Source organism: Pan paniscus, chromosome 16 (genome assembly GCF_029289425.2).
Source record: "Pan paniscus chromosome 16, NHGRI_mPanPan1-v2.0_pri, whole genome shotgun sequence".
NCBI lineage: Eukaryota > Metazoa > Chordata > Mammalia > Primates > Hominidae > Pan > Pan paniscus.
This window is the reverse complement of record NC_073265.2, coordinates 72,099,510-72,123,295: the sequence shown is the minus strand read 5'-3', so window position 1 is coordinate 72,123,295 and position 23,786 is coordinate 72,099,510. Positions and strand designations below refer to the sequence as shown.

At 38.4% G+C, this 23,786-nt stretch overlaps 1 protein-coding gene across 1 annotated transcript in view; it reads left to right on the top strand.

Moving 5' to 3' along the window:
* ADAMTSL3 (ADAMTS like 3) overlaps positions 1-23,786 on the top strand; it is a 386,012-nt gene that overhangs the window by 117,208 nt on the left and 245,018 nt on the right. The window contains exon 4 of the mRNA XM_055098263.2: positions 831-958. Within this exon, the coding sequence (XP_054954238.2) occupies positions 831-958 (128 nt within the window). The remainder of the gene's footprint in view (positions 1-830; positions 959-23,786) is intronic.

The window sequence follows — 23,786 nt, the reverse complement described above, 5'->3', positions numbered from 1 at the left end:
ATGAGCACTTCTTTTTTCTTTTTTTTTCTGAGATAGAGTCTTGCTCTGCTGCCCAGGCTGGAGTGCAGTGGCACAATCTTGACTTACTTCAGCCTCCGCCTCCCTGGTTCAAGTGATTCTCCTGCTTTGGCCTCCCAAGTAGCTGGGATTACAGGCACGCATCATCACACTCAGCTGATTTTTGTATTTTTGGTAGACGGGGTTTAGGCTCAAGCGGGGTCCCTGCTATGTAAGTTAGAAAACAGAATAATATAATTGATATTTAGCCAATTTATTTAAATTTAGGAATGATAAAATTTCAGATATAATACTGAGCTTAAAAGCCATCTCGACAAAACCTTAAGGTGGAAAGGCATGCATGTGTCAACTGATTTTCATATAAACCTGTCTTTTTTTTTTATGCAGTCATTCCAAAGCAAAGCATTTTTGGGTAACATTGGTCTTTGTGAAGAGCTTAGAAGATGACTCTGGATTTGGGAGGCTGAGGCGGGCAGATCACCTGAGGTTAGGAGTTCAAGACCAACCTGGCCAACATGGCAAAACCCTGTCTCTACTAAAAATACAAAAGTTAGGTGTGGTGGTGGGCGCCTGTAATCCCAGCTACTCAGGAGGCTGAGGCAGGAGAATTGCTTGAACCTAGGAGGTGGAGGTTGCAGCGAGCCGAGATTGTGCCATTGCACTCCTGGGCAATAAGATCGAAGCTCTGTCTCAATTAAAAAAAAAAAAAAAGGTGACTCTGGAATAACTGGGGAAGATTTGGGATATTTCTACCACATTTGCCTATAATTTATTGGTTTTTTTTGTTTGTTTGTTTGCTTTTTAACATCTAGACCTCAAGAAACACTCGTTCAGATGAAGACAAAGATGGCAACTGGGATGCTTGGGGTGACTGGAGTGACTGCTCCCGGACCTGTGGGGGAGGAGCATCATATTCTCTGCGGAGATGTTTGACTGGAAGGTTAGTGGTGGCTTCACTTGCTCCTGCATGTGGAATGTGCCAGTGCCTCTGGATGGGTGGAGAAGAGAGATAACTTTATATGGCTTTGGAATGTACTGTGATGATGGTGTAACGTTTGCTTTGTCTAAATATTCGTCAACCTAGGTTAACATATTTAAGCAGCAATGGTCCCGTTTTCGTGGGTGTGGCCATGTTGCACACAGGACCCAGGAGCACTGGACACTTTGGGCTTTGAGGAAAGGAAATCCTGGCACTTTAAGTCACTGGTTGAAAGTTGTCAAGAGTTGGAGCAAGAGGTCAAGTCTTCTGAGTTCTGCCCTTGGGTTGCTGCAACTTAATCCAGTTCTTGTTCATCTATTCTGAGCAAACCATCGATTAGGAACATGATGCAAGTTCTGTTTTCGCATTTTAGATATGTTTATGTTAAATAATGTTTGCAAAAATGTAAAATCAGCTTATTTTTAAAAATCTGTAAATTTGTAATAAGCCTGTGCTTATCATTGTTTTTGAGACGCTTCAAGGTAATTCTTTATGGGACAGTTTAATTCCCAGTCAAGGATTTTGCATCAGCTCTTAGGTAAGAGAGAGCCCCAGATTGATGGAATCTGACGTGCTAGTCCTGTACAAAAGAAGATTCCAAGATTATGTCAGTCATCTTCAGATTTGGGATATTGTTAGGCAAAAGAGTAAATTGGCCTTTGCCGATTAGCTTCAAGATACAGAGTAGAAATGCAGGGAGAGCATATTTTGGCTGGAGTTTGGATTTTGTTGAGGTCACTGTTCTACCATACATTAAACAGTGACCAAGTATGTCCTCCAATTTCCTTGAGACATTGCAGAGCAGGGCAGATGAGAGATTGTACATGTGGCCTTTGAGAAGAAAGACTCACCGGTCTACTCCAGGAAGGCCTGGGAAGGTTGCTGGAGGTACTGTGGTAGCATTCCCCCAGGGTGTGTTCTAACTCAGAGCATGGAAGCTTCAGTAAAGCATTGGAGAACTAAATCCAGGGATTATTCTTGCAAAGAGAATGTGTTATGCCTGCTTCCCCATATTTCCACCTTGGTGAGCAGATATAGGCCCTGGTATTCTGTGTCATGCTGTGTAGAAGAATGATGGGGTATCATGTTGTTTTGGGATATATTTATTCTGCCAAGGAGGCTGCAATAGGAGAGCTACACCCTGTGGGCAAGGGGAGGAGGCTTTTTTTTTTTGGAGACGGAGTCTCACTCTTGCCCAGACTGGAGTGCAGTGGTGGGATCTGGGCTCACTGAAACCTTTGCCTCCCAGGTTCACACAATTCTCCTGCCTCAGCCTCCCAAGTAGCTGGGATTACAGGTGCCTGCCACCATGCCTGGCTAATTTTTGTATTTTTAATAGAGATGGGGTTTCACCATATTGGCCAGGCTGGTCTTGAACTCCTGACCTGAATGATCCATCTGCCTCGGCCTCCCAAAGTGCTGGGATTACAGGCGTGAGCCACCATGGCCGGCCAGGGGGCTTCTTATGTCAAGGGTGAGTTCTTTCCCACTGCTGGCCAGCCACATGGGGGAGAAGTTTCCAGCCTGGGAATGAGTGGGGAAGGGAGAACTTTGGCATCTCTTTCTAAACTTCAAGTCTGAGAAGTCTGAATAATTTGCAATTAGTGGTAGGGTTAGAGTGGGAAAGGTGTGGGATTTATTTGCATTGGTCTTTTTTTTTTTTTTTTTTCTAGTACGTACTTGTGTTTGTTAAAGAGAATTTAGAGGAATATATTAAGGACCATGAATAACCACTTTCATCCTATTGTCATACAACTAAAATGTTCGCATATTTATTTATTATTTGGTTCATTTTTAAAATTTCTTTGATTTTGCTTGGAAAATAATTTTGCCAAGTGATATATTTCCAGAAGGCTGAAGGTAGGGAAGGGCAGTTGTTCAACTTCTTCCATCTTTTCTACTCGTACTCAGAAGGGGAGACTTGGGCAAAAGGAGAGGAAAGGGAGGCAGGAGAGTTCTTGGCTTTATTGTTGAGAGCAGGTATTGGTGTTCTCTGTTTGGCAAGTGTCTTAAGCTGACTGTTGTGAGCACTTTGATGGATTTTCTGAGAAATTGCCTTTGCCCTCCCAAATTCCTTGGGATTTCTTGCCTCCAATTCCCTTGAAATGTGCTATTCACAACACTTTGGCTTGGTAATATTGCTCTTTCCTCAGCTCTGAGACTGCTAGACATGCCCCCAGCTTCTCCCTATTTACATGTGCTAACCCCTCTGTGGCCATCTTGGTAAGTTCCTAAGACAACCACATGCTGGCTGTCATGCACGTGCCCACATCTGGTTCACAGGAAACCCTCATGTAAACTTTGCTAAACAAACTCTTCAAGTCCAGGGAGCCAGTGCTGCAACACCTACTCTGCTTACAGGGGCTGCTGCAGCTGTTCTCTCAGCCCTTAAATTTCTCAAGTGTGAATTAAACACCAACCAACTGTTGGTGACACATATTGAACTCTTCAAGTGGTATCCTTAAAATTTCTTCCTCTTGATTTGGGGTTAGCAGACTGAAGCCCTCATCCCTTCTCCTTGATGGTGCAGAATGAGAGGTAGGCTCACAGCACACCTTTCTCAATGAAATCCTCAGAAGTTCTTCCTGTAAGTCTCTGGCTCCAGAACCTTTTAATTCCCTTGATGTGGGTAAGGAGTTTAACTCCAGTGAATTAAACTAACACATATCCTGCCTTCAAGGTTCTTATATCTAAGGAGACAAACAATAAACAAGTAAACAATCAAATTATATATAATTAAAAATTGTGTCACTGGCCAGGCACAGTGGCTCACGCCTGTAATCCCAGCACTTTGGGAGGCCGAGGCGGGTGGATCACCTGAGATCAGGAGTTTGAGACCAGTCTGACCAACATGGAGAAAGCCCATCTCTACTAAAAATATAAAATTAGCTGGGCATGGTGGCACATGCCTGTAATTCCAGCTACTGAGGAGGCTGAGGCAGGAGAATTGCTTGAACTTGGGAGGTGGAGGTTTCAGTGAGCTGAGATTGCGCCATTGCACTCCAGCCTGGGCAATAAGGGCGAAACTCCGTCTCAAAAAAAAAAAAATTGTGTTAAGAAAATCCATAAAATGGTCAGGGAAGCCCTCTGTGCTGGGGCATGTTTATGCTGAGGTATTACTGCTAAGAAGAAATCAGTTTTGTGATGGGAAGGGTTATGAGACCAAAAAAGTTCAGATAGTGGGAGCAGCATATATAAATATCCTGAAGCAGGAAATGAAAACAGCCTTTTATGCCTGCAGAACAATTAGATGAGAGTGAGCAGAATGGGCAGTCCCCTGCTGACTGCCACTGCAGACAGAGCCTTGGTGGGCACAGAGTCAGCCAGCATCCCACCCTGGGCTAACACTGTGCAGAGAACAGTGGATCCTGCCCCACCCTGAGCAACCACTCCTACTTGTGGGGCACACAGAAGGCACTCAGACCTGCATCTGCCAGTGCCCCGCCCCTGAGCCAACACCACCTCCAGCATGACTGAACACACAGTCACCAACAGGGGCCTCCTGCCCACCCCCAGCTGCACTGCCTCTGCCACTGTGGTGAATGCCTACAGAGAGGCAGGACCCCCGGCACCTGGTAGCACTCCACCGTAGCTGCCACTACCACTGCTGCTGATATGTGCAAATGAGTATGGATCCCACTGTCATCATGCTGTGAAATGCTTTGGCTGACATCAGCCATCAGAGTGTAATGACCGGCAGTCCAAAAACATTTTGGCCCCCGCAGTGCAGTGGATTCCTAACATCAAGGAGCCAGAGAACAAAGTTGGGGCCCAATACAAGTACCCCAGAATTAGAACATCCAGTCCAGGTATTGGGAGCTGAGTGTTGGCCCCCTAAAATCTTTCATAAATGAAGCCAGTTGGCTGAATCCACCTTATACTAGAATCAAGCCCTCAAGGTCATTAAAAAAATAGGATAAAAGAAACAAAATTATGCAAAAAGTCAGCAACCTCGAGGATTAAAGGAAGATAAGCCCACAAAGATGAGAAAGAATCAGCACAAGAACCCTAACAACTCAAAAAGCCGGAGCACCTTCTTTCCAACAGATGACCACCTTGCCTCTCCAGCAAGTGTTCTGAACCAGGTTGAGATGGATGAAGTGACAGAAACAGAGTTCAGAATATGGACAGAAATGAAGATCCTTGAGCTATAGCAGTATGTTGAAACCCAGTCCAAGGAAGCTAAAAACCATTATAAAACAATACTGGAACTGGCAGACCAAATAACTAGTATAGGAGTGTGTAACTGAACTGAGAGAGCTGAAAAACACCATACAAGAATTTCGTAATGCAATCACAAGTATTAATAGCAGAATAGACCAAGTGGAGGAAAGAATCTAAGAGCTTGAAGACTGGCTTTCTGAAATAAGACAGTCAGACAAGAATAGAGAAAAAAGAATGAAAGGAATGAACAAAACCTTTGAGAAATATGAGATTATGTAAAGAGACCAAATCTATGACTTATTGGTGTCCCTGAAAAAGAGGGGGATAATGGAACCAACTTGGAAAACATGTTTCAGGATATCATCCATGAGAACTTCATGGATGAACCCAACTAGCTAGACAGGCCAACATTCAAATTCAGGAAATGCAGAGAACCCCAGTAAAATACTTCCCAAGAAGATCATCCCAAGAGACATAGCCATTAGATCCTCCAAGGCTGAAATGAGAAAAAATGTTAAAGACAGAGAGAAAGGTCAGGTCACCTACAAAGGGAAGTCCATTGACTAACAGCAGACTTCTCAGCTGAAACCTTACAAGCAAGAAGAGATTCTGGGCCAGTATTCAACATTCTTAAAATAAATTCCAACCCAGAATTTCATATCCAGCCAAATTAAGCTTCATAAGTGAATGATAAATATGATCCTTTTTAGACAAGCAAATGCTGAGATAATTTGTTACCATCAGATCTGCCTTATAAGAGCTCCTGAAGGAAGCACTAAATATGGAAAGGAAAGACCATTACCAGCCACTACAAAAACATACTGAAGAATACAGACCAGTGACACTATAAAGCAACCACATAAACAAGTCTGCAAAATAACCAGCTAACATCATAATGACAGGATCAAATCCATACATATCAATACTAACCTTGAATGTAAGTGGGCTAAATGCCCCAATTAAAAGACACAGAGTAGCAAGCTGGATAAAGAACCAAGACCCATTGGTATGCTTGTCTTCAAGAGATCCATCTCACATGCAGTGACACACATAGGCTCAAATAAAGGGATGGAGAAAAATCTACCAAAAAAATGGAAAACAGAAAAAAAGCAGAGGTTGCAATCCTAGTTTCACACAAAACAGACTTTAAACCAGAAAAATTTAAAAAGACGAAGGGTATTACTTAATGGTAAAGGTTCAATTCACAAGAAGACCAAACTATCCTAAATATATATGCACCCAACACAGCAGCACCCAAATTCATAAAGCAAATTCTTAGAGACCTTCAAAGAGATTTAGACTCCCTCACAGTAATAATAAAAGACTTTAACACCCCGCTGACAATACTAGACAGATCATCAAGACAGAACATTAACGAAGATATTCAGGACCTGAACTCAGCACTGGATCAAATGAACCTGATAGACATCTACAGAACTCTCTACCCCAAAACAACAGAATATACATTTTTCTCATCACCACATGGCACTTACTCTAAAATTGATCACACAATTGAAAGTAAAACACTCCTCAGCAAAGGCAAAAGAACTGAAATCATAAAAAACAATCTCGGCTGGGTGCAGTGGCTCATGCCTGTAATCCCAGCACTTTGGGAGGCCGAGGTGGGAGGATCACAAGGTCAGGAGATCGAGACCATCCTGGCTAACACAATGAAACCCCGTCTCTACTAAAAATACAAAAAATTAGCCGGGCGTGGTGGCAGGCGCCTGTAGTCCCAGCTACTCCGGAGGCTGAGGCAGGAGAATGGCATGAACCTGGGAGGCAGAGCTTGCAGTGAGCCGAGATCGCAACACTGCACTCCAGCCTGGGCAACAGAGCAAGAGTCCATCTCAAAAAAAAAAAAAAAAAAAAAAAAAGGAAAAACAATCTCTCAGACCACAGCACAATCAAATTAGAAAACAAGACTAAAAAAATCACTTAAAACCATACAATCACATGGAAATTGAATAACTTGCTTCTGAATGACTTTGGGGTAAATAATGAATTTAGGGCAGAAATCAAGAAGTTATTTGAAACTAATGAGAACAAAGATACAACATGCCAGAATTTCTGGGACACAGCTAAGGCAATGTTAAGAGGGAAATTTGTAGCACTAAATGCCCACATCAAAAAGTTAGAAAGATCTCAATTTAACAACATAACATCACAACTAAAAGAACTAGAGACCCAAGAGCAAACCAATCCCAAAGCTAGCAGAGACAAGAAATGACTCAAATCAGAGCTGAACTGAAGGAGATTGAGAGACAAAAAACCATTCGAAAGATCAATGAGCTGGGTGTAGTGGCTCACGCCTGTAATCCTAGAGCTTTGGGAGGCTGAGGCGGGTGGATCCCCTGAGGTCAGGAATTCAAGACCAGCCTGACCAACATGGTGAAACCCTGTCTCTATTAAAAATACAAAAATTAGCTGGGCATGGTGGCGGGCACCTGTAATGCCAGCTACTTGGGAGGCTGAGGCAGGAGAATCACTTGAATCCAGGAGGCAGAGGTTGCAGTGAGCCAAGATCCTGCCATTGCACTGCAGCCTGGGCGACAAGAGTGAAACTCCATTAAAAAAAAAAAAAACAAACTTCTCAATAAAGTAGGTATTCAAGGAATATACATCAAAATAATAAGAGCCATCTATGACAAACCCACAGTCAACATCATACCAAGTGGGTGAAAGCTGGAAGCATTCTCCTTGAATACCAGCACAAGACAAAGATGCCCTCTCTCACTACTCCTATTCAACATAGTGCTGGAAATTTTGGATGAGGCAATCAGACAGGAGAAAGAAATAAAGATCATTTAAATAGGAAGAGAAGAAGTTAAACTATCCCTGTTGGCAGATGACATATCCTATATCTGGAAAACCCCATAGTCTCAGGCCAAAGGCTCCCTAAGCTGATAACTTCAGCAAAGTCTCAGGATACAAAATCAATGTGCAAAAATCATTAACATTCTTATACACCAACAGTCAAGCCAGGAGCCAAATCAGGAACACAATCCCATTGACATTTGTCATACACAGAAAATAAAATACCTAGGAATACAGCTAACCAGGGAGGTAGAATATTTCTACAAGGATAACTACAAAACACCACTTGAAGAAATCAGAGATGACACAAGCAAATGGAACAACATCCTATGCTCATGGATAGAAAGAATCAATATTGTTAAAATGGCCATACTGCCCAAAGCAATTTATAGATTCAATGCTATTTCTATTCAAGTAACATTGAAATTCTTTACAGAACTAGGAAAAAAAAACTATTTTAACATCCATATGGAACCAAAAAACAGCCTGAATAGCCAAGGCAGTCCTAAACAAAAAGAACAAAGCTGGAGGCATCATGCCGCCTGACTTACAGCTATACTTCAGGGCTACAGTAACCAAAACATCATGATACTGGTGCAAAGATGGACACATAGACTAATGGAACAAAATAGAAAACCTAGAAATAAGGCCACACACCTACAACTTCTGATCTTGACAAACCTGACAAAAAAACAAGCAATGGAGAAAGGATTTCCTATTCAATAATTGGTGCTGGGATAAATGGGTAGCCATATGCAGAAGATTGAAACTGGATCAATTCTATACATCATATACAAAAATTAACTCAAGATGGATTAAAGACTTAAATGTAAAACCCAATACTATACAAACCCTGGAAGACAATACCATTATGGACATTGGAATGGGCAAAGATTACATGAGGAAGACACCAAAAGCAGTTGCAATAAAAGCAAAAATTGAAAAATGACATCTAATTAAACTAGTAAGTTTCTGCATAGCAAAGGAAACTATCAATAGAGTGAACAGACAGCCTATAGAATGGGAGAGAAATTTTGCAAACTATGTATCTGACAAAGGAACTTAAATTTACAAGAAAAAAACAACTCCATTAAAAAGTGGGCAAAGGACATGAACAGACATTTTTCAAGAGAAGACATGTGGCCAAAAGTCATACGAAAAAAAAAGCTCATAATTGATCATTACAGAAATAAAAATCAAAACCACAAAGCGATAACATGTCACACCATTCAGACTGGCTGTTACTAAAAAGTCAATAAGTAACAGATGCTGGTGAGATTGTGGAGAAAAGGGAACATTTATACACTGTTGGTGGGAGTGTAAATTAGTTCAACCTTTGTGGAAGACAGTGTAGTGACTGCTCAGATACCTAAAAACAGAAATAACCATTTGACCCAAAAATCCCATTACTGGGTATATATGGAAAGTAATATAAATCATTTAATTATAAAGACACTTGCATGTATGTGTTCATTGCAGCACTATTCACAATAGCAAAGACACAGAATCAACCTAAATTCCCATCACTTAAAGACTGGGGTCAGGTGTGCTGGCTCATGCCTGTAATCCCAGCACTTTGGGAGGCTGAGGTGGGTGGATCACTTGAGGTTAGGAGTTCCAGACCAGCCCGGCCAACATGGTGAAACCACATCTCTACTAAAAATACAAAAATTAGCCAGGCATGGTGGTGGGTGCCTGTAATTCCAGCTACTCAGGAGGCTCAAGCAGGAGAATCTCTTGAACACGGGAGGTGGATGTTGCAGTGAGTAGAGATCATGTCACTGTATTCCAGCCTTGGCGACAGAGTGAGACTCCTCCTCCTCAAAAAACAAATTGTAAAGTGGATAAAGAAAATGTGGTACATATGCACCTGGAATACTACGCAGCCATAAAAAATGAGATCATGTCTTGTGCAGGAACATGGATGAAGCTGGAGGCCATTATCTTTAGCAAACCAGTGCAGGAACAGAAAACCAAATACCACATGTTATCACTTAAAAGTGGAAGCTAAACTGTGAGAACACATGGACACATACAGGGGAACAACATTCACTGGGACATATTGGAGGGTGGAAGGTGAGAGGAGGTAGAGGATCAGGAAAAATAACTAATGAGTACTAGACTTAATACTTGGGTGACAAAATAATCTGTCCAACAAACCCCCATGGGAAAAGTTTACCTATATAACAAGCCTGCACATATACCTCTGAACTTAAAATAAAGGTTAAATTATAAAAGAAAGAGCAATGGATAGCGCATATATATATATTATATATATACACACATATATATTATATATACATATTATATATACACATATATTATATATACATATATATATACACATATATATTGTATACACATATATATACACATATATATCATATATATATACTGTTTAGCGCAATATGTTTTCTGGAGTTTAAATGTATGTAGAACTTTAAAAACATAGAAACAATAATATAAAATTCAGAAGAGAGTAAAATTAAAGTGTTCAAATGTCCTTGAATTGTTCAGAAAAATGTAAAATAGACAATTTACCTTCAACTTTTAAAAGTCTGGGATGCACGTTCAATTTCTAAGGTTACCATTAAAAGCAAAATAAAACAATGTATAACTATTCAGATATCACAAGGGCAAATAGAATCATGCTAAAATACTTGATTGATCCAAAAGGGTTCAAGAAAGAAGAGAAAAAAGAACATAGTGCAATTGTGACAAATTCTAAAACGGTAGATTTGAACCCCAGAATATATATATTTTACATTAGATGTAAATGGGCTAATTACTTCAGTTAAAAGACAAAAGATTGTTAGACTATAAAACAAAATTTATGTGGTTTACTAGAGTCAAACCTTAAATACAAGGATACCAAAAGACTGAAAATAAAAGCATGGAAAAAAGCTATAATGTGAACCAAAATGAAAAGAAAACTGATATACCTGTACTAATATCAGACAAAGTAGAATTTAAAGGAAGAAGCATTAGCAGAAATAGAGGAATCATGAAAATATATTAAAACCTGGGGATACATCTAAATTCACCCTTATACAGAAGTTTAATAGCCCTGAATACACATATTAGAAAAGAAAAATTGGTTGAAAAAAAAAACAGTGGTGCAAGCTGCCATTTAAGAAGTTAAAAAAAAAAAGGAAGAGCAAATTTTAAAAGTATCTGCATATATACTCTGTGTGTGTGTGTGTGTGTCCACATTCCTTTACTTCAAATATCAGGGATCTGGATTAGAGTCAAAGTTTGATCAAGTCCCTTGTAAATTCAGTTATGGCTGCCTGTGGGAAAAATACCCTTCTTCTGCCTAAAGAGTTGCTGCTTTAGACCTATTGCAGCTTTATGTTATTATGGGGACTGAATAGGAAGCTGCAGTTGAAGGCATTCACAAGAAAAAACATTGCCTTTGTGTCAGTGAATCTCGTTTTTTATTATTTTGTGGCTTTCCTTCATTTGGAGATAGTTTCTGGAGTGTCTGCATTTTATTTCATCTCTCCAGAATACCCTATCCCACGTAGGCACTGAGTGTTTTACAGGGACCCTCATTGAGTGAGACCTTATGTGCCCTTACACTTTTGTCTTAGACTAACTGCCCCTATTGCACTGATTGGCAGGAATTGGCTATATCATCTGCCACTCTAATATAGTGGGAATTTGTGGATTCTCCTGTGGATCTCTTCTTTACTTCAAAGGCAGACTTCTCCTTTATGTACAGTGAATAGTTTATGTATTCTCTTTTAATTCAGTCTTGCTTACCCTATGTATAGCAATAATCACCTAAATTTTCTGCCTTGTGTATAACTTCTGTGAATTTCCAGGTACGATACAGAGTTATTCACTTATTAACATACTATCATTTCAATGGGAATTTGTAAGGGGGAAGTTCAATATATACGCTCAGATTACAATCTCTATTTAAAATCTTTCCTCCTCTCTCCATTTTCCTTAAATTTTTCCCTGAAATTTTACCTCTGCTAATTTGGAAATTATACACATATCTTGTTTTTATTTTACTGATGATTAAATATATACTTAAAAACCACATTTTAATAATTATTTTATAACTATCTCTGTCATTAGTAATTTCTTTTGATTTCTCCTTATGTAAAATGATGACTACTTAGGCTTTTTTTTCTTTATTCCCATTTCTTGAGTTTATTATTAGAATTTGGGATTTTATCTTCAGTTTATTGGCAGTTTTTTTCTTTATATCTTTTCTTTCATGGTAGTCAAAGCATGGTTGAAACTTAATTGTGTGTGTGTACACATTATTTCAACACTCATTGTCTATCTTAATTGTGTGTGTGTGCACACAAGCAGCATTATTTCAATGCTGATTGTCAATTGCTGCTTTGAGTCCCCATTTCTTCCTTTGAGCATTCAGTTCTTCAGGTTGAATGACAGCTTTGTTGGCAGAGATACATTTTGAGCTGTGCTTCTGGAATTTTAGTGTGCATATGAATCACCTAGGGATCTTGTTAAAATACAAACTTTGATTCAGTAGATCTGGAATGAGGCCCAAGAGCTTTCATTTCTAACAGATTCCCAGGTGATGTCAGTGCTGCCTGTCCATGGACCACACTTCAAGCAGCAAAATTTTATAGACTTTTTAATTTCAGGAAAAAGTTGTAGGTCTTATACTTTATGAGTTCTTATATATCTGAAAATGACTTTTTCTTGCTTTCACACATAAACAGTGAATGGCTTATTTGAGTATAAAATTCCTAAGATACAACCTTTTCCTTTTAAGACTTGGTAGTTCCTTTTCCATAAAGCTTGGTGTACGGTATTGCTTATAGACCTCCCAGGCCAGCTGGTTTTTTTGTAGATAACCTATTTTTTAGATAACCTGTCTGCCCATAGGAGTCTTTATTTTTTCCCTTAAGTTCAAGAGTTTTACAAGGCCATGTCTAGCTGTTAGTGTCATAATATTTATTTTACCCTGGCACATGGTGACCAACTTTTTGGTACAGATTTAGATCCTTCTCTATGGTGGGAAGATTTTTCTTCTATTATATTATTCACTGTTGGTTCTTACCCATTTGTTCTGGCTTTTTCTTCATGAATACCAGTAACTTCTGTCTGTCTTTCACATTTATCATGTTCTCTTTAATTACTTTCCTCTTTTTTTTTTTCTTTTTCTGTGCACGTAGGGGTGATTTTCAAGCTGTCATTTGAACTTTTTTTCTTTTTTTGAGACAGTCTCACTCTGTCACCCAGGCTTGAGTACAGTGGTGCGATCTCAGCTCGCTGCAACCTCTGCCTCCTAGATTCAAGTGATTCTTCTGCCTCAGCCTCCCACGTAACTGCAGTTACAGACGTGTGCCACCACACCTAATTTTTGTTTTTAGTAGAGATGGGGTTTCACCATGTTGGCCAGGTTGGTCTCAAACTCCTGACCTCAAGTGATCTGCCCGTCTCAGCCTCCCAGAGTGCTGGGATTACAGGTGTGCACCACCACACCCACCTAATTTTTGTGTTTTTAGCAGAGATGGGGTTTCACCATGTTGACCAGGCTGTTCTCAAATTCCTGACCTCAAGTGATCCACAGTCCTCAGACTTCCAAAGTGTTGGGATTACAAGCGTGAGCCACCATGCCTGGTTTGAACTTCTTTTCTGATCTGTTAACTTCTAGTGGAGTTCTTTGTTTATTTTTATGGGTACATAGGTGTATATATTTATGCGAGATATTTTGATGCAGTAATACAATGCATAATAATCACAGCAAGGTAAATGGGGTATTCGTCCCTTTAAGGATTTATCATTTCTTTGTGTTATATACATTCTAATTATACTCTTTTAGGTATTTAAAATGTACAATAAGTGGTTGTTGACTGTAATCACCCTATTGTGCAATCAAATACTAGATCTTATTCATTCTATTGAACTATGTTTTTGTACCCAACCTAGTGACGTTTTAAATACTGCTATGGCATTATTTATTACCTAATATTCTTTCCTTCGCTTCAAACCTGCTGCTTTTATGTGTCTGTTGTTTTAACCACCTGCGTCTTATCCTGTATTTTTTTTGTCTATTTTTAGTGTGATATCTGGCTAATTCTTACTTATTCTTCAAGGTCATGCTCTTTTAGGAAGCCTATCTTGACTGGTTAAACTTTGGTCTTCCTGTGTTGTGCTTCCATTATAGTACTAAATGGAATATAGTACTAAATGGAATATAGTACTTGCATCCATTATAGTACTAAAATTGTTGGCAAATTAGGACCTGTTTTTGAGAAGGGAGAATGACTTCATCATCCCGAGATCTGACATAGTTTCTTACATGTGATGAGGACCCAAATAGCATTTATTGAAGGAGTAAATAAATGAGTGTGTGCTCACTATCGCCTTGCATCTTTTGCCAGTGCTCTTCTTTCTGCCTAAATCATCCTTTTCTCCTTGTTCTGGTTGACACATGGTTGATCATAAAAATGCCTTTTGAGTCCTCATTTCTTCCTTTTGCATTCATTGGCAATTCTCACTCTTTACTAGGACAGGGGCGACTCTTCTAGTGTTTCCGTAGGATCTCATGAATACCGTTGTGAGAGTGTTTATTCCACTGTATTGTTTCATTTTTCTGTTTCCACAATTGAGACAAAATTTTAGGTGGCATAGATGGTGTAATTCATCTCTTTATGCTGTGCCCACATTATTATTGATGTATGGTATAAATTTAATACATTTTATTCCATAAATTAATAGAGAAATGAAGTAATGTATTTCTGGGTTGATAAAAAAACTGCATGACTATATTATGGGTCTGTGGGATAGGTAAGGATGGGTAATTCTATGAAGAATATTGAAAGCTATGTTGGGGAGTATGGACTTTTAACAAATATTTAAAAACATCATTTTTTTCAACAATGTACATGTATATAGTTTAAAGAGCCAAATGACTCATGTAGGCTTGAGGTGAAAAACAACAGCCTCTTGATTCCCTTCCTCCCATTTCCTCACCCACCAGGGGCAACTACTGTTAACAATTCTATCTGATTCTCTTGGTGTTTTATCCACATTTCTAAATAACATGTTTATATTGCTGCTTCTTGATCTTTCAGTTGTAGGCACTACTCATTAGAGTCATACTATAGAAGATGAAGATTTAACAATTTTTCACACCTCCTGCTCCTTTCTCTTCCTTTCTCTCTCCCCCTCCCCCTCCTCTTTCTCCTTTCTCAACCTCTCCCTCCAGTCTGTCTTCCAGTCCCATACCCCAGAGTTTTATATAACTTTGACTGGGCCAATATGCAGTGTTTAAATTATTATGAAGGCATATTATTATTAATGCCTTCATTAAACTATTATGAAGTTATATTATTATTATAAAGACATATTATTAAATTATGCCTCTATACTATTCACAGCTATGTCATGTAATATACTGCAATTATTTTTCCTTTCCTGAGTTTTTTTTCCACTAGAGTCAATAATTACCTTGCTTTTTTATTTGCTTGTTTTCTTAGTTTTTACATGCTTATCACTAATTCAGAAAAATGTCATCATTCTAATTTTCACTTCACTAATTTCATTCACTTTTCTAATTTTCATTCACTTTAATTTTCTTTTAGACCCTTCTTCTGGAGAATTCTTAACCTTTAGCTGAGCTACTTGCTGTCTAACAAGAAATTCAGGAGGCATCTTGGAATCTCATTTTTCTGTCATCCTGGGAGTGTTGTTTACTTCTTTCCTGTGTTAGATCTCCTGTTTCCTAATCACCTTCCTTTTTCCTCCTCATTTTTATGGATACATTCTCCAGAAGCTTCCTGCTTATCTGAAAAGATCTTTATTTTCTTCTCAAACTTGAATGATGATTTTTCCATATATATAGTTATGTAGAAATGATTTTCCCTCAGAAATTTGAAGGCTTTGCTCCATATTCTAACATCAAGTAATGTTACTGAGAAATCTAAAGGCATCTGGATTTCCTGCTCTTTTTTCCTCCTCTCTGGATGCATGTAGAAACATACATTTTCCCCCAGTGTTCTGAAATTTCCTAACGTTATGCCTTGGTGTGGGTCTATTTTCATTTGTTGTATTGGACACTCAGAGAGTCCTTCACTATAAAAACTCATTCTCTTCAGTCCTGAAATATTTCCTTGATGATTTCTTCTATTCATTTTCCTCTATTTTCTTTTCTTTTTTTCTTTTTGTTTTTTTGAGACAGAGTCTTGCTCTTGTCACCCACGCTGGAGTGCAGTGGCTTGATCTTGGCTCACTGCAGCCTCCGCCTCCTGGGTTGAAGCAACTCTCCTGCCTCAGCCAGCCAAGTAGCTGTGACTACAGGCACGTGCCACCATGCCTGGCTAATTTTTGTATTTTTTAGTAGAGATGGGGTTTCACCATGTTGGCCAGGTTGGTCTCAAACTCCTCACCTCAGGAGATCTGCCAGCCTCAGCCTCCCAAAGTGTTGGGATTACAGGCGTGAGCCACCGCACCCAGCCGTGTTCCTCTGTTTTCTTGTTGAAACTCCCATTATTCAGATATTAGATCTTCCAGTTTTCTCTTTGTTCATTTGCCCTGCCTTCCAGGAGATTTATCTAAATTTATTTTTTCACTCTCTTTACTAAGTATTTTATCTCTTTCTATACATATATTTTTTCCTGAGTTATTTTTTGTTCCTTGAATTTTTAGGAATAGAATTCTGTCCCTGATTCCCAGATGCAGTATCTTCTGTTTCATCTCTGAGAGTATGAATAGACATTTGGGAGGAAAGTTTTTTTCACCTTGCATAGTCTCAGCTCCTCCCAAATTGCTGTTTTCTTTTAATTTTTTTTTTGTCACTGTATTTAAGGTTAGAGGTCTTTCTGAGATTTCTGGCGATCCTTGTTTGTTTATTCAAGTTTAAGGAAAGGAGCTATGAGCTTAACTGGAGGGAGATGTGGCCAGTACATCTCATTGCCTGATGATGCCTTTAGGTGTTCTATTTTGAAATGCTTTGATTTCCCAGTGAAGGCCCTTCTGAGTCCAATATTTTAGGAACCAAGTGAGGCAGAAAGCTGGGATCTCAGCATTAAATACATTAATTTGTATTTAATCCCTGTTTTCAGTATAGTACTCTTGCCCTTAATTGTACCCAGTTATCTCTTGGTCCAGAAAATTACTGTTTTACCCTCTTTAGATAATAACATACAGTCATGCCAAAGTAAGGGAGGTCAGCTGGAAATTTAATCTCTTTTTAAACAGACTTTCAATCAGTCATACTGTTTTGACCCCAACTTTATCCTGCTTTCAAAAGTATCTGATTTACCACTTCTGAAGTCTTTTGTGAGTTCTGCAGAGCTAATTGAGTTGCTTCTAGGAATTCCCCACTGCCATCTTAGGATTTACCTTTTTTGGGGGCTGAGAAATCAAAAGATATCCTTAATATGAAATAAGTAATTTAAATAACACCATAATTATTACAGAAAATTGAATTTATAGTATAAAAACTCTCTCCCCTCAATCTTAAGGCCTAGATGGTTTCACTGGCAAATTCTACCAAGCATTTAAAGGAGAATTTACACCAATTCCATATAATTTCTTCCAGAAAACAGAAGAGAAGGAATACTTTCCAATTCATTTTATGGATCTAGTATGACTTTGATACCAAACCATACAAAGACTATATAAAGAAGAAAACAACAAACCAATATATCTCATGAATATAGAAGTAAAAATTATTAATACAATCCTGTCAAAAGTATTAAGAAAGATATAAAAGGAATTATAGACCATAACCAAATGGGGTTTATTAGAGGAATGTAAGGCTGTTTCAGTATTTGAAAGTCAATCAATGTAATCCAGCTAATTAATAGACTAAGGAAGAAAAAATGTATAGGATCTTATCAATCGATACAGAAAAAATATTTGACAAAGTCACCATTCATGAAGAACTCTCAGAAAAATAGAAACAGATATCAACTTGATAAAAAATTTAAGAACCTTTAACTAATATTGTATATTATAATTGACGGTGAAAGACTGAATGCTTTCCCCCTAAGGTACAGAATAAGGTAGGGGTGTCTGTCTCACCACTCTTACCATAGGAGAAGAAAAATAAAACTGTCTTTATTTGCAGATGACATTTTTGTCTACGTAGAAAATCCCAAGAAATCTACAAGGTAACTTCTAAAACTAAAAAGTGAGTCTGGCAAGGTCCTGGATACAAAATAAAAATACAGAAATTGATTGTATTTCTCTTACTAGTGATGAGCACATAGATAACAAAATTTAAAAATACAGTGCCATTAATAATCATTCAGAAAAGTTAAATGCTAAGGTATAAATCTAACAGAACATGTATAGGACTTGTACGCCTAATATTGCAATGTGCTAATGAAAGAGGAACCCTAATAAAATACCTAGGAATACATTTAGCCAAGGAGGTGAAAGATCTGTACAATGAAAACTGTAAAACACCGATGAAAGAAATGGAAGAAGACACAAATAAATGGAACAATATTCCACATTCATAGATTGGAAAAAATAATATTAAAATGTTGATACTACCCAAAGTGATCTACAGATTCAGTGTAATCTCTGTCAAAATCTGTCACATTCTTCACAGAAATAGAAAAAACAATCTTAAAATTTGTATGGAACCATAAAAGACCCCAAATAAATTAAGCAATCTTGATCAAAAAGAACAAATCTGGAGGTGTTATACTACCTGACTTCAAAATGTGCTACAAAGCTGTAGTAAGCAAAACACAATGGCAATGGCATAAAAACAGACAAGTTGTCCGATGGAACAGAATACAGAGCTCTGAAATAAGTCCACACATTTACAGCCAACTGATTTTTTACAAAGGTGTCAAGAACACGGGGAAAAGACAGTTGTCTCTTCAATAAATGGTGTTGGGAAAACTAGATATCCACATGAAGAAGAATGAAATTATTTCATATCATATAGAAAAATCAACTAAGGCCAGGCGCAGTGGCTCACGCCTGTAATCCCAACACTTTGGGAGGCCGAGGCGGGCAGATCACGAGGTCAGGAGATCGAGACCATCCTGGCTAACATGGTGAAACCCCATCTCTATTAAAAGAATACAAAAAAATTGCCGGGCATGGTAGCAGGCACCTGTAGTCCCAGCTACTCGGGAGACTGAGGCAGGAGAATGGCGTGAACCCAGGAGGCTGAGCTTACTATGAGCTGAGATGCGCCACTGCACTCCAGCCTGGGCGACAGAGTGAGACTCTGTCTCAAAAAAAAAAAGAAAAAGAAAAATCAACTAAAAATAGATTAAAAATTAAAATGTAAGAAATTTAGCATCCGGAAGAAACAGAGGAGAAAAGCTCTATGACATTTGTCTGGGAAATGATTATTTTACACATGACCCCAAAAGCCAGAAAAATATGGACAAATGGGATTACGTCAAACCAAAATGCTTCTGTACAACAAAGGAAACAATCAACAGAGAGAAGAGATAACCTACAGAATGGGAGAAAGTATTTGCAAGCTATACATCTGCCATGGGGTTAATATCCAAAATATATGACAAACCCAGTAGCAAGAAAAAAATAACCTGATTAAAAAATGGGCAAAGGACCCAAATAGACATTTTTAAAAAGATATACATAGGATGAACATGGAAGACAGTATTTAAGTGATGTAAGCCAAAAGATATATGAACAAATGCTCAACATCAGTAATTATCAGGGAAATGCAACCTAAACCACAATGAGGTATCATCTCACACCTGTTAGGATGGCTATTAAAAAAACAAAAGACAACAAGTATTGGCAAGGATGCAGAGAAAAGGGAACCCTTGCACCCTGTTGGCGAGAATGTAAATTGGTACAGCTACTGTGAAAAACAGTATAAGCATTCCTCAAGATATTAAAAATAGAGATATCAGTTGGGCTTATGCCTGTAATCCCAGCACTTTGGGAGGCTGAGGCGGGTGGAGCAACTGAGGTCAGGAGTTAGAGACAAGCCTGGCCAACATGGCAAAACCCTGTCTCTACTAAAGACACAAAATTAGCCAGGCATGGTGGCGCATGCCTGTAATCCCAGCTACTCAGGAGGCTGAGGCAGGAGAATCGCTTGAACCTGGGAGACAGACGTTGCAGTGAGTCGAGATTGTGCCACTGCACACCATGCACACCAGCCTGGGCAACAGAGTGAGACTCTGTCTCAAAAAAAAAAAAAAAAAAAATATGATCCAGCAGTCTCACTATTGGATATATATCCAAAGGAAATGAAATCAAGATATCAAAGAGATATCTGCACTTCCATGTTTGTTGCAGTGTTTTCACAATAGCCAAGGTATGGAAACAACTAAGTGTCTATCAGTGAATGAATGGATAAAGAAAATGGTATATATACACAATATAATACTATTCAGCCATGAAAAATGAAGGAAATCCTATTATTTGTGACAATGTGGATGAACATGGAAGACAGTATTTAAGTGACGTAAGTCAGGCACAGGAAGGCAAATACCACATAATCTCACTCATATGTAGACGCTAAAAAAGTTGATCTCGTAGAAAAAGAGAGTAGAAAGGCAGTTGCTAGGGGTTAGGATGGTTGAGGAGGGGAGTTGAGGACATGTTGGTGGAAGGATACAAAATTTCAGTTAGGTAAGAGGAATAAGTTTAACAGAACTATTGTGCAACAGTGTCATTGTAGTTAATATATTGTATTATTGAAAATTGCTGAGACCGGATGTTAAGTATTATCACCACAAAAATAACTGTGAGATAATGGATATGTTAGTTTGATTTAGTCATTCCACAGTGTATAGATACTTTAAAACATCACATATTGTACACAATAAATACATACAATTTTATCTGTTGGTGTGTTGTTGTTGTTGTTGTTGTTGTTTGAGATGAAGTCTCGCTTTGTTGCCCAGGCTGGAGTGCAGTGGTGCGATCTCTGCTCACTGCAACCTCCGCCTCCCAGGTTCAAGCGATTCTCCTTCCTCTACCTCCCGAGTAGCTGGGATTACAGGCATGCGCCACTATGCCTGGCTAATTTTTGTACTTTTAGTAGAGATGGGGTTTCACCATGTTGGAGAGGCTAGTCTTGAATTCCTGACCTCAAGTGATCTGCCTGCCTCGGCCTCCCAAAGTGCTGGGATTATGGGTATGTATCTGTTGATTTTTAAAAGATATTTTAAAAGAATAGAGTGGGAGGAATCAGCTTACTTAATATCAAGATTTACTATATGGCTGCAGTGGTGAGAGCAGTGGTATTGGCAGAGGAATAAACAAATGAGATCAACGGGAGAAAATATTTGAAAATCACCTAACAAAGGACTAGTATCTCTATTAAGAACTCTCAAATATCAACAATTAAAAATCAAACATTCTAATTAGAAAATGAACAAAGGACACGAATGGATATTTTACCCAAGAGAATACATAGATGGCAAATAAGCACACAAAAATATGTTCAACACTACTGGCTATTAAGGAAATGCAAATTAAAACTGCAATAAGATATCATTACCTACCTATCAGAATAGCTTTCAAAAGGTTCACAACAAGAAATACTGGCAAGGATGCAGAGAAAGAGTGTTACTCATACATTGGTTCTGAGAATGTAAAATGATACAGCCATTCTGGAAAATAGGCAGTTTCTTTTAAAAAAATAAACATGCAACTACCATACAACTCAGCAATTGCACTCCTGGGCATTTTTCTCAGATAAATGAAGACTTAGGTTCACAATAAAACCTGTACATGAATGTTTATGCCAGTTTTACTCACAGTGGCCAAAAGGTGGAAACAATCCCAATGCCCTTTAGTGGGTGAATCATTAAACAAATGGTGTTACATCCATACCAGGGAATGCTACACAGCTGTAAATGGAAATGAACCATTGATAAACACAACAATCTGGATGAATCTGCAGAAAATTACAATGAAGTTATAAAAATCCAATCTCTAAAGCTTACATACTGTATTTCACTTATGTAATATTCTTGAAATGACAGAAATTATAAAAATGGAGAACAGTAGTTGCTAGGTGTTAAGGAAGAGGATAGGGTGGGAGGGGAGGAGATGCAGCTATAAAAGGCAACTTGCAGGATTCTTGTGATGATAGAAATGTTCTGTACATTACCTGTATTAATATCAGTCTCCTAGTTGTATTCTTGTAGTAGAGTTTTGCAAGATGATACCTTTGAGGGATCCATGGGGTCTCTTTTTATTATTTTCCTACAAATGCATGTGATTTACAATTATTATTATTATTATTTGAGATGGAGTCTCACTCCATTGTCCAGGCTTGAGTACAGTGGCACAATCTCGGCTCACTGCAACCTCTGCCTCCTGTATTCAAGCAATTCTCCCACCTCAGCCTCCCAAGTAGCTGGGATTACAGGTGCACGCCACCATGCCCGGCTAATTTTTTGTATTTTTAGTGGAGACTGGGTGTCACCATGTTGGCCAGGCTGGTCTCGAACTCCTGACCTCAAGTGATCCACCTGCCTTGTCCTCCCAAAGTGCTGGGATTACAGGTGTGAACCACCGTGCCCAGCCGATTTACATTTATTTTAAATAGAAGATTTAATTTAATTTTAAAAAACTAGAAATGCCAGGCAAAATAGGACACACATTTAAAACAACAACAACAACAACAACAACAACAACAACAACAACAACAACAGCAACAACAACAACAGAACTAAAGTTGAACCTACAAGAAATTAAGGGAAATCCATGGGGCCAAAAAGCAAAGAGTAAACTGAATGCCAGACTAGTAAGTGCATAACTGATTCTGTGCCTGCCCTAGTGATGGAGATGGGATTTGATCATCTCAAAAACTCAGGCTGTTGAGTTTTAATTCCTTCATAATCACAGATCAAGTCCTGAGTGTATGCGAGTTCACACCATGGGAACTGCAACCCTAAGATAAAGGCAAGACCCTTGAGGTCCAGACACTTAACAGAAGGACTAGGGGGAAAATGTCCACACACCAGCATAGGGAATTTAAATATCTTAGTCTTAATTCCATATGAAAAAAAAATTCCACGTTGGAATAGTGGACCTGTTCTCTCAAAATTTGGAAGTGCATGTATATTGGCCTATACATATTATATATATTACATTGAATACATATATCCTATATGATTGTGGAAACATTTACGTGGGAAATTAATATGAAAATTGATCTTGTAGCCTGTGATATCCTTAAGGTATGGCAGCAATGAAAGATTTGAGAGTCAGGCCACCAACCGGCTGCATAGGATTCCTGTCAATAGAGCCCTGCTAATGACAAACTTGCAATCCTAAAATATGTAACACACAAGGAAATACTTGTGAGGAGTAAGCACCAGCAGGCACAACATTGATGATATAAGAGAGAAAAGCCATACAATTATCTATATTGATGCAAAAGTAGCAGTTAATAAAATAATACTTACTCTCAATTGAAAAATATTAGCAAACTAGGAATAAAGGTATACTCTCAATGTACAGTAGATAATCTTGATAGTAAAAATGTTACCACATTCACCTTAACATTAGGTGTGAGATAAGAATGCCCACTGTCATTGCTTGTATTCATTATTGTATTTGAGATCCTAGTCAGTGTAGTAAGGCTAGAAAAAAATGAAATAGAAGGATAACTCTCATTATTCAGAGACTACTAAATTGTGCAGATAGAAAAATCCAAGAGTACTTGTACATAAAATAATAAAACTAATAAAACAATTCAGTAAAGATTGCTGGAAGCAAATTAATGCATAAATGACTGTGCTCTTACACAGTACCAAAAACTAAATAGAAAGCAAAATTTCAAAAGGCAGTACTAGTAAAATATATGGTATGTTGTAATAAGTTCAATAAAAAATGTGTAAGACCT